At 40.3% G+C, this 13,833-nt stretch overlaps 1 protein-coding gene across 3 annotated transcripts in view; it reads left to right on the forward strand.

Annotated features, from left to right (window-relative positions):
* The window catches only part of TPD52L1 (TPD52 like 1), a 100,427-nt gene that overhangs the window by 17,010 nt on the left and 69,584 nt on the right, over nt 1-13,833 (forward strand). For all 3 annotated transcript variants that reach the window (XM_043510901.1, XM_043510900.1, XM_038394803.2), the window contains exon 2: nt 12,018-12,133. In XM_043510901.1, coding sequence (XP_043366836.1) covers nt 12,018-12,133 — 116 coding nt within the window. The remainder of the gene's footprint in view (nt 1-12,017; nt 12,134-13,833) is intronic.

A 13,833-nucleotide genomic window follows, 5' to 3' on the forward strand; every position in this document is an offset into this window, starting at 1 on the left:
GTCCTACCCAACCCCCACCAGTCCCTGCCTTCCTCAGAAGGCTAAAGCTCTAATGCTGCTTGGTCCTTGCAAGGAGTGAAGAAAAGGCTTCTTGTATATTTTCTCCATGTGCACCCGTGAACAAGCCAAGAGGAACCTGGCTTTTGATTTTTCATCCCTTACGCTTGCCTCCATCTCTGCCTTCTTTCTCCCTTCAGTTCTGTAAGTAGGTCTAGCCAAGCCACAAAACAGCATTGGCTTCAAGCTTGGAGGAGGTGAGGAAAAATAAGGCAGTCCTATCCACAGGAGAACAGACAAGCTCTAGGATGTTCTCCAGAATCAAGCATCCTAGGTCCATATGGTTAGGACCAGGCACAGAAGGGGTCGGTCTCTCTCAGAAATTGTGTGCTCCACCTGGACTAGAATGAGAAATGACTCTCTTCCTGCTTGGATCCTGCTGGTGTAATTTAAGGAATGAAAAAATAAGAACAGTAGTAATTTCTGCAATTTGAACTGGATTTTATGACCACTTTTTAATTTTTATTGCAAGCATTTCAGATGTCCCTTTCCTGGCATTGTGTGTTGATGATAATGAGAAAAAGAATATGAATGACACGAATGCAGTATTATAATCTGGACAGCTCCAGTGTTCTTAATTACAGTTTCTGAAATCTGAATGCTTAATTAGTTTTTTTTCCCCCTGCCTAGTTTCCTAACAGAAAAAGAAATATAAATGTTTGCCATTTTGACATTAGGTGAGGTGTAGTGTCTATCTTTCATTAAAGTGCTCAGGGAAACAGAAGTAGCTAATCAATATTTGATGCTGTTGTCTCTGGTTTTTATCTTTAAAATGTAACTGAGTTTGAATAATTTGAAGGTAAAACTAGACTGGAAACATGTATTTTGGCTGATAATTCCAGCATGTATACTTGCAATTATAACATTTAACCTGACCATTCCAATTCGGATGAGTAGAGGGGTTTCCAAGACCATCTACAGCAATTACATCATTACCCCATTACATCATTCAAGCAGTCATAGCAGGATACTATTAAAAATAATTGTATACAATTGTCAGTTTCTTAGAGGCAGCAGAAGTTGAAATTCTGCATAAAAACTGGTACTTCTCCTAGGTGACAGAATTGAATTCTAAGAGTAAGAGTGTAACAGTAAATAAATAAAGCCTTGTCTACACTAGAAAGAGTTTACTGAAACAGCTATACTGGCACTCGCTCCTAGTGGAGATGCAGTTTGTACTGGAAAAAATTCGTTTGGACTTTTGCCGGTTGAGCTAGTTCCCTGGGTGAAATAGGCTATATTGGTGGTAGAACTGCATCCAGACTGGGGCATTTGCTGGACCAGCTATGTCTGGGAGGGGGTGGTTTTTTTTGTTTTGTTTTTTTTCAAATGCCTAGCCAAAGCTCTGCCGGCAACACTTTTTAGGTGTAGACCAGGCAAAGTTTCAAACTTAAACTAGAGGCTAAGGAATTTTAAAACAACTGTTTGTGGTGGATTGGATCATGTCTGATCCTGCGCCACAGAATTCCCAGAGGGCCATAGAGGCTGATCCCATGACTATTCAGTGCAAGGTTGATTGCCATGGAAGCCAAAAGATAACAAATGTAAAAAGAACGAGGAGTCCTTGTGGCACCTTAGACTGACTAATTTATTTGGGCATAAGCTTTTGTGGGCTAAAACCCACTTCATCAGATGTATGGAGTGGAAAATACAGTAGAGGTATAAATACATAATGTATGAAAAGATGGGAGTTGCCTTACCAAGTGGGGGGGAGGGGTCAGTGCTAATGAGCCAATTCAATTAAGGTGGAAGTGGGCTATTCTCAACTGTTGCCAAGAAGGGAGGAAAAATCACTTTTGTAGTGCTAATGAGTTCAATGTAATCCAGGTGGCCCATTTCAAACAGTTGACAAGAAGGTGCGAGTATCAGCAGGGGGGAAATTAGTTTTTTGTAGTGACCCATCCACTCCCAGTCTTTATTCAGGCCTAATTTGATGGTGTCCAATTTGCAAATTAGTTCCAGTTCTGCAGTTTCTCGCTGGAGTCTTTTTGGAATTTTGTTGTTTTTTGAAGAATTGCCACTTTTAAGTCTGTTGTTGAGTGTCCAGGGAGATTGATGTGTTCTCGTACTGGTTTTTGAATGTTATAATTCTTGATGTCAGATATGTGTCCATTTATTCTTTTGCGTAGAGACTGTCCGGTTTGGCCAATGTACATGGAGAAACACATTGCTGGTACATGATGGCATATATCACATTGGTAGATGTGCAGGAAGTCACAAGCAATGTAAAAAGGGAAGTCACAAGCATAAGTTGCATAAATGATTGAGATCTCACTTCATTTCCTGCTATATTATTAAATGTGGGATTATAAAAATCCAACATAAAAGCATCATTAATTTAAAATTCAGATTAAGTGCTATTCACACCACAGGCCAAGTCCTTGTGTCCAACTGAGAGAAGTTGGTACAAGATCTGAGAAGGGAAACAAAGGTAGCTCAGAGTTCTGTCCACTGCCCCAGTCCTGACACTGATGGTTTCCTACAGACTGTTTCAGTGGCTGAGGATTGCCAGAATACCAGGCACCTGCTTCGCTTTGCCCCAGGTCTGCCTCTCAACGTGCCCCCTAGAGCAGGAAGTTGAGTGGGTGCAAAACCAGGCTAGAATGAATGCAGAGCTCTGGAAAGCAGGGGCAGTGACTCCAGTGGAACTCCCGGTAGCAGACTGCAACCAGCAGAGCCCCGGAAAGCCAGGCTTACTCCTGCAGGGTATGTATATGTAAGGGACTGCGGAAGACTTTGTTACGGCCTAGTCAGGGAACTTCCGCTTTCTCGAGCCAAGAGGTTACTGTGAGACATAGATAGCTGCTTCATTATTTTGGGATAGTTAGTTTTTGAAGGACACAGCTGCTTTGTATGGCCCTTTGCCAGGTAGTAGAAAGCCCCCCTTTAAGAAGCACCTAACTTTATATTCATGAGCTGTTTTTGTGTAATGCTTATTAATACTGACTGTCTGCCCCTCCGTCGGACTCTGTCCCAGGCACAGCTCCGGTGTGCTGGGTTCCCCGCCTTCGTGACTGCAACGCTTGGAGTCCCCGTTATGGGTGGGTCACTAACCTTCAGTAAAGCCAATAACTCACAGCTGTGTGTAAGCCTCGTTTTTCTCAGAGTACTCCTGCCAGATCTGTGGTGCTTCGAGCACTGTGGCCCAGAACAGTATAGTCCAGAGTTGCCTGTGCCCTTTGCTCCATTAGGGCAGCTGAAAAAGGGACTTAGGATTGGCATCCATTTCTCTCTCTCCCCCCCCCCCAAGCTATAGTTGCATAGACTGATGCTTACCTTACCATCCAAGTCAAAAACACATACACTATAACAGAATCATTCTTGCTGACCATCACCTAAAAAGCCTTTAATTCTCACACATTCTTAACTTGACATGGAAGGATTTAATTTCCCTGAAAAGGCTGACTCTGATCACTACAATAAAATACACATTTTTAAAATTCAAAATTTAGACTTTTTTTTCTTACCTACCTTTTAACCCTCTAGACTTTCTCCACAGCTGTTAGGCTATTTGGTAAATCCTTCTTAGTTTGCCATATTGTCTAGACAGAGCATAATTTATATTCTATCACATCACTCTTGTGTAGCCTGCTGTACGTGTTGCATGCGACCACCACCATCAGATTAAAACATAAGCAACTGTATGAATTTAAAAAGCCAATAGTCTCACTACACATGCACAAAAGCTGATTTGTAAACTTTAACCTTTATTGTGTGTGGTTCTACCCAAAGAATTAGGCTATGATACAGATGGTACATACACATTCACTGGATGAAATCCTACCCCAAGTGAAGTCAATGGGAGTTTTGCAATTGACTTCAGTGTGGCCAGGATTTTACCCACAGAATTCACTTTAAATTAAAAAAAGCAGCAGCCAGCTCACTTGAACTGTATTTTATATGTAATAGTGCTGCTGAAGTGAACAGAACTATTCTCATGTCCTGATCTGAAGCCTGTAGTAGTAAAATAGTCTCTCAATTCACTTCTTTGGGATTTGGTTCAAGCCCACTGTGTGCGTGTGTGTGTGTGTGTGTGTGTGTTAAATAAATAAATAAAATCAAGCACATGCATAGATCTTTGCGGAATTTGGACCAAAATTGTATAAATATTTGATTTTTTTTAAGAGTAAATACTCTGTGCCAGGATTAAGTTTGAAAAGATTGTTATTTTTGCAGAGTTATCCACTGTTGGCGTCTCAGTGCATTAACAAAAAAGGGGGGGAACCCACCCACCACAACTGATATGTCACTAACTACAGTATAATGGCATGACTTGCACAGCTGTAGTAAAATAATGTAACATAATATGATTATTGTGAAGATTTAAGGCTGAATGAATCTTCCAATACTGGCAGTAGTCAGCAAATTATGCAAGCTGTTTTTAATATTCAGTGACCAGAGATTATGATAGGAGATCTTGTAAATTAAAAAATAAACAGTACAGAAAATGAATAAAGTAAAGTATGCAAGTAAATATTTTGTTGGACTACAGGAGAATTTATGGATTTCCTGCTTTTAACTCTACAGGTAGTATTGTCTGTAGTGCATTATTACCAAGTCACTGTACGTGACATGGCTTGATATGGAGTACTCTGCAAAATGAAATTTGAGAGTCTCACTGAACTCTGATTTAAAAAAAAAAATACAGCCAGTAATCTCCAGATACCTGGATGAAGGTTGTACAGCCTATGACAGGACCAGTGAAGCATCATACTTTTTGGTTAATTAAAACTCCAGAATACATAACCTTGTTGTTTTTAGTTAAATAAAACAATTTAAATGTCTGTCTGGTGATGTTTTTCTCCTAATGCAACATGGCAAGAAAATCCTCCAAATATTAATGATTAACCTGTTGAATTGGAGATAGTTCATCTCCCAATGACTTCATAAATATCTGCTTCACTTACCTTTGGTAAATGAAATAATCAAACAAATATTCATTTTCTGATATAGCTGTAAAACTAATCTGAAAAGTTTTTTTCAACATCATTTTAAAAATGTATAGTGTGTACCTTCTAAAAATGAAACCTACATCTGAGTTGTGAAGAATATGTATTAAGGTTATAACAACCAACAAGAATGCACTTTTGTGTGGAAATCATGATTAAATTCGGTCTTCCTGACTAGTGATTTTAAATCAAATCCACCCTGCAATTAACCCTCAAGAATTTACTCTAATCAGAGACTAAGGCAGAGAACAGACTTGCTAGCCATTCTCACAGCTACCTTTACACCAAACTTCGCAATAACCAACATCACCAACAAAACCATGTCTTCCCAAGAGTCAAAACTTACTCGCATACAAGCAAAAAAAAACTTGGAAGACTGTCTGTAACAGCACCATTTGGTGATGCCTGCCCAAGCACTATTATCCACTGCATAGAACACAGGACACTCACTTTATGATTTAGCAGGTTCTATGCTTTTTCCAGGCCATTTTCAGACTTTAGGCTAGGAAGTGGGTAATTATCCTCTAGCTGTAGAGTTGGACTGACTTTCAGAATTTGAAATCAGTCAAGTAAATGTACAGGTGCCAGAATCCTAATATGGTCAATTGTTTAATGTCTTTAATTTTGTGCACATGCGGTTAAAACTGGTTCCATTTTGTTGCACGTAAAACCAATCAGTAATTTGGTAATGAGGTAAAATACATATGTTTGTTTGTTTCATCTGAAAAACTAATTTAGTAATTCTGAAATGTCTCATTTGTAAACTTTGTGTCTGGGATATATTGGAAAACAGGGCCTGAAATGAAATTAAGGCATAAATATCACCATCTATTATTAAAAATGCATAATTTCAATTCAGTCTCTCGTTCTTTCATTAAACTCTAGGGAAAATGCAGCTTATTGACTCATGCTAAAATTTCATCTGGTCTTTTAATTTATTTAGGGCTGTATTCTACCACATTATCTCATACTGAGTAGTTACATACTCTGCATATAGCTCTACTGAAATCAAGGGAGGTATTCCTAGAGTAAGATATTACTGGATGTGAGAAAGGGGCAGAGTAAGATGTTGTTGAACTCCTAATGGTTTATCTTGTAAATAAGTGTAGCTTTTATAAAAATTATAACATATAAATTGCATAGACAGCCCATTGTGTAAAACAATCCTGGGATATTTTAATAGCCAAATAAGATTTAAGTAAACAAAAATTGATTGTCAATCAAAAACTAGGCAAATTATGTGTTTTGCCCTAGCGAATAAAAGGCCATGTATTCCAACAGCAAAGGCCCTGTACTTGGAAAGCTTAATCCCAGAAAACAAAAACAGTATCATCCCAATTGGCTTTAATTGTTGTGATGAGGTGTAACACAAGAAGTGGTTTCTCTGGTAATTGGGTTTAAAGTACAAGGGCTGAATAATTTTTTTTTTATTATTTATTATTAAAGGATGAGGCCTAAATTCCACAGGGGAAAAAGGATGTACCTTTGCACATCTTTGTTTGCCTGCTCCATTACAGCAGGTGCATGTAAGAACTAAGTATTTATGCTTGCATATGGGTAAATGTCTGTGTACGTATTTAATTTTGCAATTAGGGTACATGGTTTTAGTAATGAAATGCACTCTTTTGAAGTTCAAAAATGCACAGCCATTTTTTGTGCATAGACCTCAGGTCTTCCACATTAAAGTCCTGGATCTTAGCTCTCTAGATCTGGTGATTGGGCACAGTGGAGCTCTCAGTGAAATAACGTCACCCTAGCTTAATTTGTAGTATTGTAACATGGTGACAGATTCTAGGGCCCTTTAACTGAAAACATGTGGGATGGGGGGGAAGGAAGTGAGGCAGGAGAAGATCTGATGAGGAACTTGCATGTAGGGGGAGAACTGGGACTGGCAGGTCAAAGAGACTGGAACAAGGAGCTGAGTGGGAGTTTGGAACTGAGAGCCCATGAGAACAGAGAATATGGGAGGGTTAGGTGGGGGATTGATTGGAGGCCATGGTGGCAGAGAGAGACCAATTGGATGAGGATCACAGGCAGCCTTAATTCTGGAATTTCATAACTTTGAGTACTGAACTTTGCCATCTTAATCTTTTAACAAGTTTGTTTTTGTGTGTGTGTGTTAACAAATAGATATACAATGTTCCTTCATGTTTGGTTGATATGATTTATAGCTACCAATCTGCTCACTCACTTCCATTCAACTATCTTTGTTATTGCGGCATTTCCTGTTATACTACTAAATTCTGTGACATCATCCCCCTAGAGCTGTGTAAATCTCATCCAACATTAAATGCTATTTCAAATAGAAAGCTAGTTGGATCTCTCTTCATCCTTCTCTTACCTTCTTTTCTCGCTTCCCTCTGGATGCTGTATCTTAGATCAGGGGCCAGATCAGACTCTGGCTGCCCCAGAGTTCATTTTATTCTCCTCAAACTGTGCTGAATTCTGCTTAGCCATAGCTCTGTCTTTGTGGCAGCTGAGTGATGCACATTGTAAAGTATCTTTTGTCTAGGCTATAGCTGACCCAGAGATTTCATTTTTGGTCAGAAGTTACATTGGATACATGTGGCTGTGTATTGGAAGGATACTGTATTTATCCAGGCTTCCGAGTCTAAAGTAGATATTTACAGTGGTGGTTGTTTTGACATACCAAGCTGGCATGATGTTGTAACTAAATGATCAATTTCTGCACAATTTAAGCTTTTATTTTTATTAAATTTCTGACCCTTATGATTGCAAAGCTAAGCTTCCAAACATGAATCAACACAGTGGTCTGTTCCTGAGAGTGCCACCAGACAGGTCAGTGCTTCTGTTGCAACTCATTGCTTTGCCAAGCAGCACCAGAGTGAAGTTGTCAAAACTATGGGCCGGTTTACTCTTGGTATTCAGAACCCTGTGAACTGCAATGTGAAATTGATAAGCAGTTTTGTTAAACTTTTCTATACAACACACAAATGCCAGGCTCCCTAGGCAAAGCACAGGGAAGGAGAGGCTGGGGAAGGAGGAGTCTGGTAAAGTTCCACGTTCTCTTTGCAACCAATAGGAAGCATCCACCAGTTATTTAAGCCACCAAATTCCTTGTGACGGTCATTGGATGCCGTTTGTAAAACTCTCTTTCCTGTTGGTGCTTATCGAATAAGACATGCTGATGATGATCTTCAGAGCACCTGAGCATAAGAGACAAATCATAGCCCTGATCCTGGAAGCAGTTAAGCATGCACTTAAATATCATGAGTACTGTCATTGGTTTAATAGAATCATAGAATATCAGGGTTGGAAGGGACCTCAGGAAGTCATCTAATCCAAACCCCTGCTCAAAGCAGGACCAATCCCCAATTTTTGCCCCGATCCCTAAATGGCCCCAAGGATTGAACTCACAACCCTGGGTTTAGCATGTCAATGCTCAAACCACTGAGCTATACCTCCCCCCAGTGGGATTACAGGTAGCAAGATTAAGCATGTGCATCAGTGTTTGTAAGATCAGGGCCTAAGTGTGACAGCACAGTGAATTAAGCCATCAAGAATAAGCACAAGTATACTCTGCTCCAAGCTTCTAAACTATTCCACTCCCCATACCTGTTGCTTGTACTTCAGACTTACCAGCATTCTGAAACCTCCATATAGCATCATCTTAGGGCTTGTCTTCACTGCTAAAAAAAGCAGTGATGTTTACCTCAGAGTAAATAACCCATGTGAGCTCTCCTGAGGTAATGACACAGTGAAGACAAGGCACTTTAGTTTCACCATCAGGTAAATCTCAGATGGGGATCCAGAATCCTAGAAATGTAGGGCTAGAAGGGACAATTACTTCCAGTGCAATCCATATAACACTCGTGTTGTTCCCCATTTCATAGTTGTGCATTTGATATTTTTCCTAAGTATAGAACTTTGTATTTGTCTTTATTGAATTTCATTTTGTTAATTTCAGACCAATTAGTGAAGATGGTTTTGAATTCTAATCTTGTCCTCCAAAATGTTTGCAACCCCTCCCAGCTTGGTGTCATCTGCAAATTTATAAGCATACTCTCCTCTCAGTTATCTGTGATTAATGAAAATTATTCATCCCCTGTGGGAATCCACTAGATATGTCCTCTCAGTGTGATAGCAAACCATTGATAACTACTCTTTCAGTATGGTCTTTGAACAGGTTGTGCACCCACCTATATAGTAATCTCATCTAGACCACATTTTCCTAGTTTGTTTGAGACTGTCATGTGGGACTGTGTCAAAAGCCTTGTATCTTGATTTTTAGTATCGCATCTACTGCTTCCCTCTCCCTCTTCCCCCCCCATCCTTAGTAACTTTCAGCCAGTATAGGACTGAGCATGATAAGTTTACCTCATGGTAAAACTAAAATGCTTTGTCTTCACTATATTTTTATCTTGGGATAGCTCTTGTGCATAAATCAGCTGAGGTAAAAACTGCTCCTTCTCAACAGTGAAGTCAAACCCAGAGGTACACTTTCCATAGTAGCAGTACTCAGTGTGACGTTGCACCCCATAATGTTTCATGGAAATATGCTTATGAATGTAAATATGACATAACTGGAATATGTTTTCTGCTACATATGCCATGAAACATATCTCTGCAAAGGTTATGATCTACTGAATATATTCATCCTATTTGTATGCATGTATCATTTTAGTATTTGAAGTTATGAATATTGGCTGTGCACTTGTTTGATTTTAAGTACCCTTAGTAAGGCATTTGGGCAGCTTCTTTAGAAAGGAATTTTTAAATTAAGTGCCCAATCAAGAAACACTTAATCGACAATGGATCTTGGAAAGCTCCAATCCACATAAGAAGTCTACCTGAGGATGTTCAAGGTAGCATGTGAACAATGGCTGCTACCTGTAAGTTCTGAGTCATGTATGGACATGTGACTTGCCCATGTGACTCTAAAACTCCATCTTGTAGCTGGGATTCTACACAGGGAGAAGGGAGGGGTGTCCACTCACAAGAGTGAGTCTATTTAAACCCCTGGGAGACCCTTACATTTTGTCTTCAGCTGGCTCAAGAGAGAGCCTCTCCACCCCCAAAGGATACCTGAAAGAAATTGGAACAAAGAACAGTAACCACAGGGGTGTGAGCGATTGCTGGACCCAGACTAGAAGGAGGCTAGTCTGTAAAAGAGGCTTATTGGAACATCTCAGAGGGTGAGATTTTATCTGTATTCAGCTTCTTACTGTATTAGGCATAGGCTTTCATGTTTTATTTTATTTTGCTTGGTAATTCACTTTGTTCTGTCTGTCATTACTTGGAGCCACTTAAATCCTACTTTTTGTATTTAATAAAATCACTTTTTACTTATCAATTAACCCAGAGTATGTATTAATGACTTGGGGGGGGGGCAAACAGCTGTGCATATCTATCAGTGTTATAGAGGGTAAACAATTTGAGTTTTTACCCTGTATAAGCTTTATGCAGGGTAAAACAGATTTATTTGGGGCCTGTTGGGAGTTGGGCATCTGAGTGTTGGAGACAGGAACACTTCTTAAGTTATTTTCCGTTAAGCCAGCAGCTTGTGGGACATTGTTCAGACCAAGGTCTGTGTTTGTAGCTGGCAAGCGTGTCTGGCACAACCAGACAGGGTTCTGGAGTCCCAAGCTGGCAGGGAAAGCAGGGGCAGAAGTAGTCCTGGCACATCAGTTGGCAGCCCCAAGGGGGTTTCTGTGATCCAACCTGTCTCATTCAGTTAATAGTGAGAGACTCTAAAAACCTCGAACAAGACGCATGGAAAAATATAAAGTGTATATTGATCTACTGTATGACACAATGCTATATTGACTAGCAGTTATATTGTCATCCTTGTTGTGGACATCACACAGCAGTGATCCATATTTATTTTTTAATTTGAAGAAAAAGCTAGGTTTTTCATGTTTTCTTTTCTTTTATACTGTATCGTGCAGTAGTGTTGTATGCTGCATCCAGTGATATTTGATTTCTTTAACTTGTTGGTGTCTTCATGTCAATATTCTACAAAAAGAATACAACAAAATACTATTATTCTCCATGTCCATCAAGGTTGGTGCAAGAAGTAATCCACTTAGTTTCAGCAAGGGAGATCTAGGTTGGTGTGATGAGGTGTGTAAGCCTCACACTAGGACTGAAGGAGTTAAAGAATAATTTTGGGCCCAGCCACATCTGCAGCGCATGCTCCAGGTGGAAATGGAGCTTAAAAGGAAGCCAGACAGCTCAGAAAGGGGCTGACAAGGCAGAGAGAAGGACCTGTCCTGGACCCTCCTGTTAAAGGATGTTGGAGCAGCTCCTCTGGGAAAAGAGGAACCTACCTGGTAGGCCCAGACTGACTAAAGATGCAGTCAGTACCTTTTTTTTTTTTTTTTTCCCCCCTCCAGTTTTGCTACAGACTGTAAAGCTTGGACTATAGAGTAAGAGGTAGCAAGTGTCCCAGAGATGGCAGTCATAAGGCACTTGTGGGTGCCTGGCCTTTGGTAACCCTCATGGTGTCTGGGGCTGTAGCCCGGTGGAGTGGGAGGGCCTCTAACAATTTCCCGCTTCATTTAAAAAAAAAAAGACTCCTTAACCACTAGGTAATGCAACCATCAAGCTCCAGTCATCATAGTTGGATCTTAGGAAAAGCTTTATAACTGTAAGGATAGTTAAGCACTGGAACAGTACTTAAGAAGTGGAATCCCCATCATTAGAAGTTTTTAAGAACAGGTTAGACAAACACCAGTCAGGGATGGCCTAGGTATACTTAACCCTGGCTCAGGCAGGGAGCTGGACTAAATGACCTCTTGAGGTCTTTTCCTGCCCTGCATTTCTATGATTCTGTGATTATCTATCATTTGCAATAGGTTTATAAAAGCAAAAACAAGAGGAATCCAAATGGGATGTATTAGAAAGACCTGGATAACTCTAGTGCATGTAACAAAAGTTAGACCTTTATTTAGATTTCGTACAGTTGGCCACCCTCTGGTCCCTCCCCATCACCACTCAGTGAAATGTATTGTAAGAGTTTTATTGACTGTTACTTTCTTATTTTCAAAGGTCTGCTGGAAACACAGCCATTGCACGAGACAGATGAAGAAACAGTCACTGATATTGATTTCACAAGCATTATTTCTGAAGAAGAGAAGGAAGAGTTAAAGATTGAGCTAGCCAAGGTAATGCTTTTGATCCCCTGGATATTTATATTTATACCTCTGGAATTTGGAAGTTATTAGCAAGATAAAGTGCAGATGTCACAAGTACATTGTTTCATTTAATTATTCTAGACTAGAGTAGTGCAAGGTGATTCATTCTGTCGATTATTTTTGGAAAACTAATCTATTGATGGCAGAGGTAAAATTAGTGGGTGTGCTATTTTAACAAATGAGCAATGTGTCATTAATCTTAAATTTGCAGCACATATAGTGAATGAAAGACCCCTGAAAGAACCCATATTCTTTCAAGACCATGGATTTGTGGCATGACGTTTTCTCAAGTGCCTCCTGAGAGCCCCCTCGTGGCTTGGGATTGGTTCTATGGCTCTGTCTGTTTCCCCTCTTCCAGGCTCCTTGATACACCGCAACTCACAAAAGGCTTTCATAAGTCAAGTAACCACCACTCTTCTTGAAGTATGGTGTGTCTAAAACAAAGTTCCAAAACAAATATCAAAGGTCTTCTATCCTCTCACCTCTTAAAGCTGGGCCCAACTCCTCCTCCCTGAGGTATTGGCTCCTTCTCCATTCACAGGAGAAGACCTAAGGCCTGGCCTGGCCTGCCTTCTTTGCCACTCCCCAAATGGAAGACACAACTTTCAGCTGGGTCTTTCTACCCAGGCACGACTGCCTTCCTGAGGGACCACTGCAAGAGAGTCTTTCTTCCTGCTGATCCACTCTGCAGTGCCTCACTTTAGCTGTTCACAAGCTTCTGTTTTTCTAACCCGTAGAGGCCTGGTTTAGTCACACGACTGCCTGTCAAGTGACTTGATTCATTCTTTCCACCTGGGGAGGCAAATCAGCTGTGTCACAGGTGGGCTAAGATCTCTCTTGCTCTCTGGAAGGGCCAGCCAGCCTATGACACACTTACTGAAAAGAGCTGATTACATGATTCTTAGAGAAAACACCACGGATGGTGATTGCAACATCATGCTAACACAACTTCTTACAGTTCTGTGAAGAGAATTTACAAAAAAAAAGAAATTCCAAATGGCTGAAGGAAGTTGCAGGAGCTTGAACTGGATGAAATTACATGGCACTATTGATTTAGTTTTGGTGAGATTAGGAAGGTAAACATCAGGCTTAAACCCAATCTGAGTGCAGGATTTGGATTAGATGACCTCCTGAGGTCCCTTCCAACCCTGATATTGCGAACTTTTCACTCTCTATTCACTTTCTTATAATACTATAAGAAAGGGGCAATCAGTGAAACCAGAAGGTGGAAAATTCAAAACCACTAAAAGTTCCAATTCTAAGGATTTTAATAATCCAAACATTTTGGAAGGGACAAAAACCTTCAAGCTTAAATGCATGAGTAGACACTAGCAGTTGGCAAGGTCATAGGAAAGTTGTTCTGTCATTGAACCATCCTCTGGAGCATCTGGTACTGACAACTATGGGAGGCTGATACAGGACTAGATGATGTAATTCAAAGGATAATTCTTAGCAGAGACTAGACTTTCTCCACTATGCAGTAAAAATATTTACATTGCCGTTAATAGTCATAAGAACAGCCATACAGGGTCAGCCTGGTGGTCCATCTAACCCAGTGTCCTGTCTTCTGACCGTAGCCAGTGCCAGGTGCTTCAGAGGGAATGAACAGAACAGGGCAATTATCAACTGATCCATTCCCTGCCATCCTGCCCCAGCTTTCTGGCAATTGA

The sequence above is a fragment of the Dermochelys coriacea genome, chromosome 3 (assembly GCF_009764565.3).
Source record: "Dermochelys coriacea isolate rDerCor1 chromosome 3, rDerCor1.pri.v4, whole genome shotgun sequence".
Taxonomy (NCBI): domain Eukaryota; kingdom Metazoa; phylum Chordata; order Testudines; family Dermochelyidae; genus Dermochelys; species Dermochelys coriacea.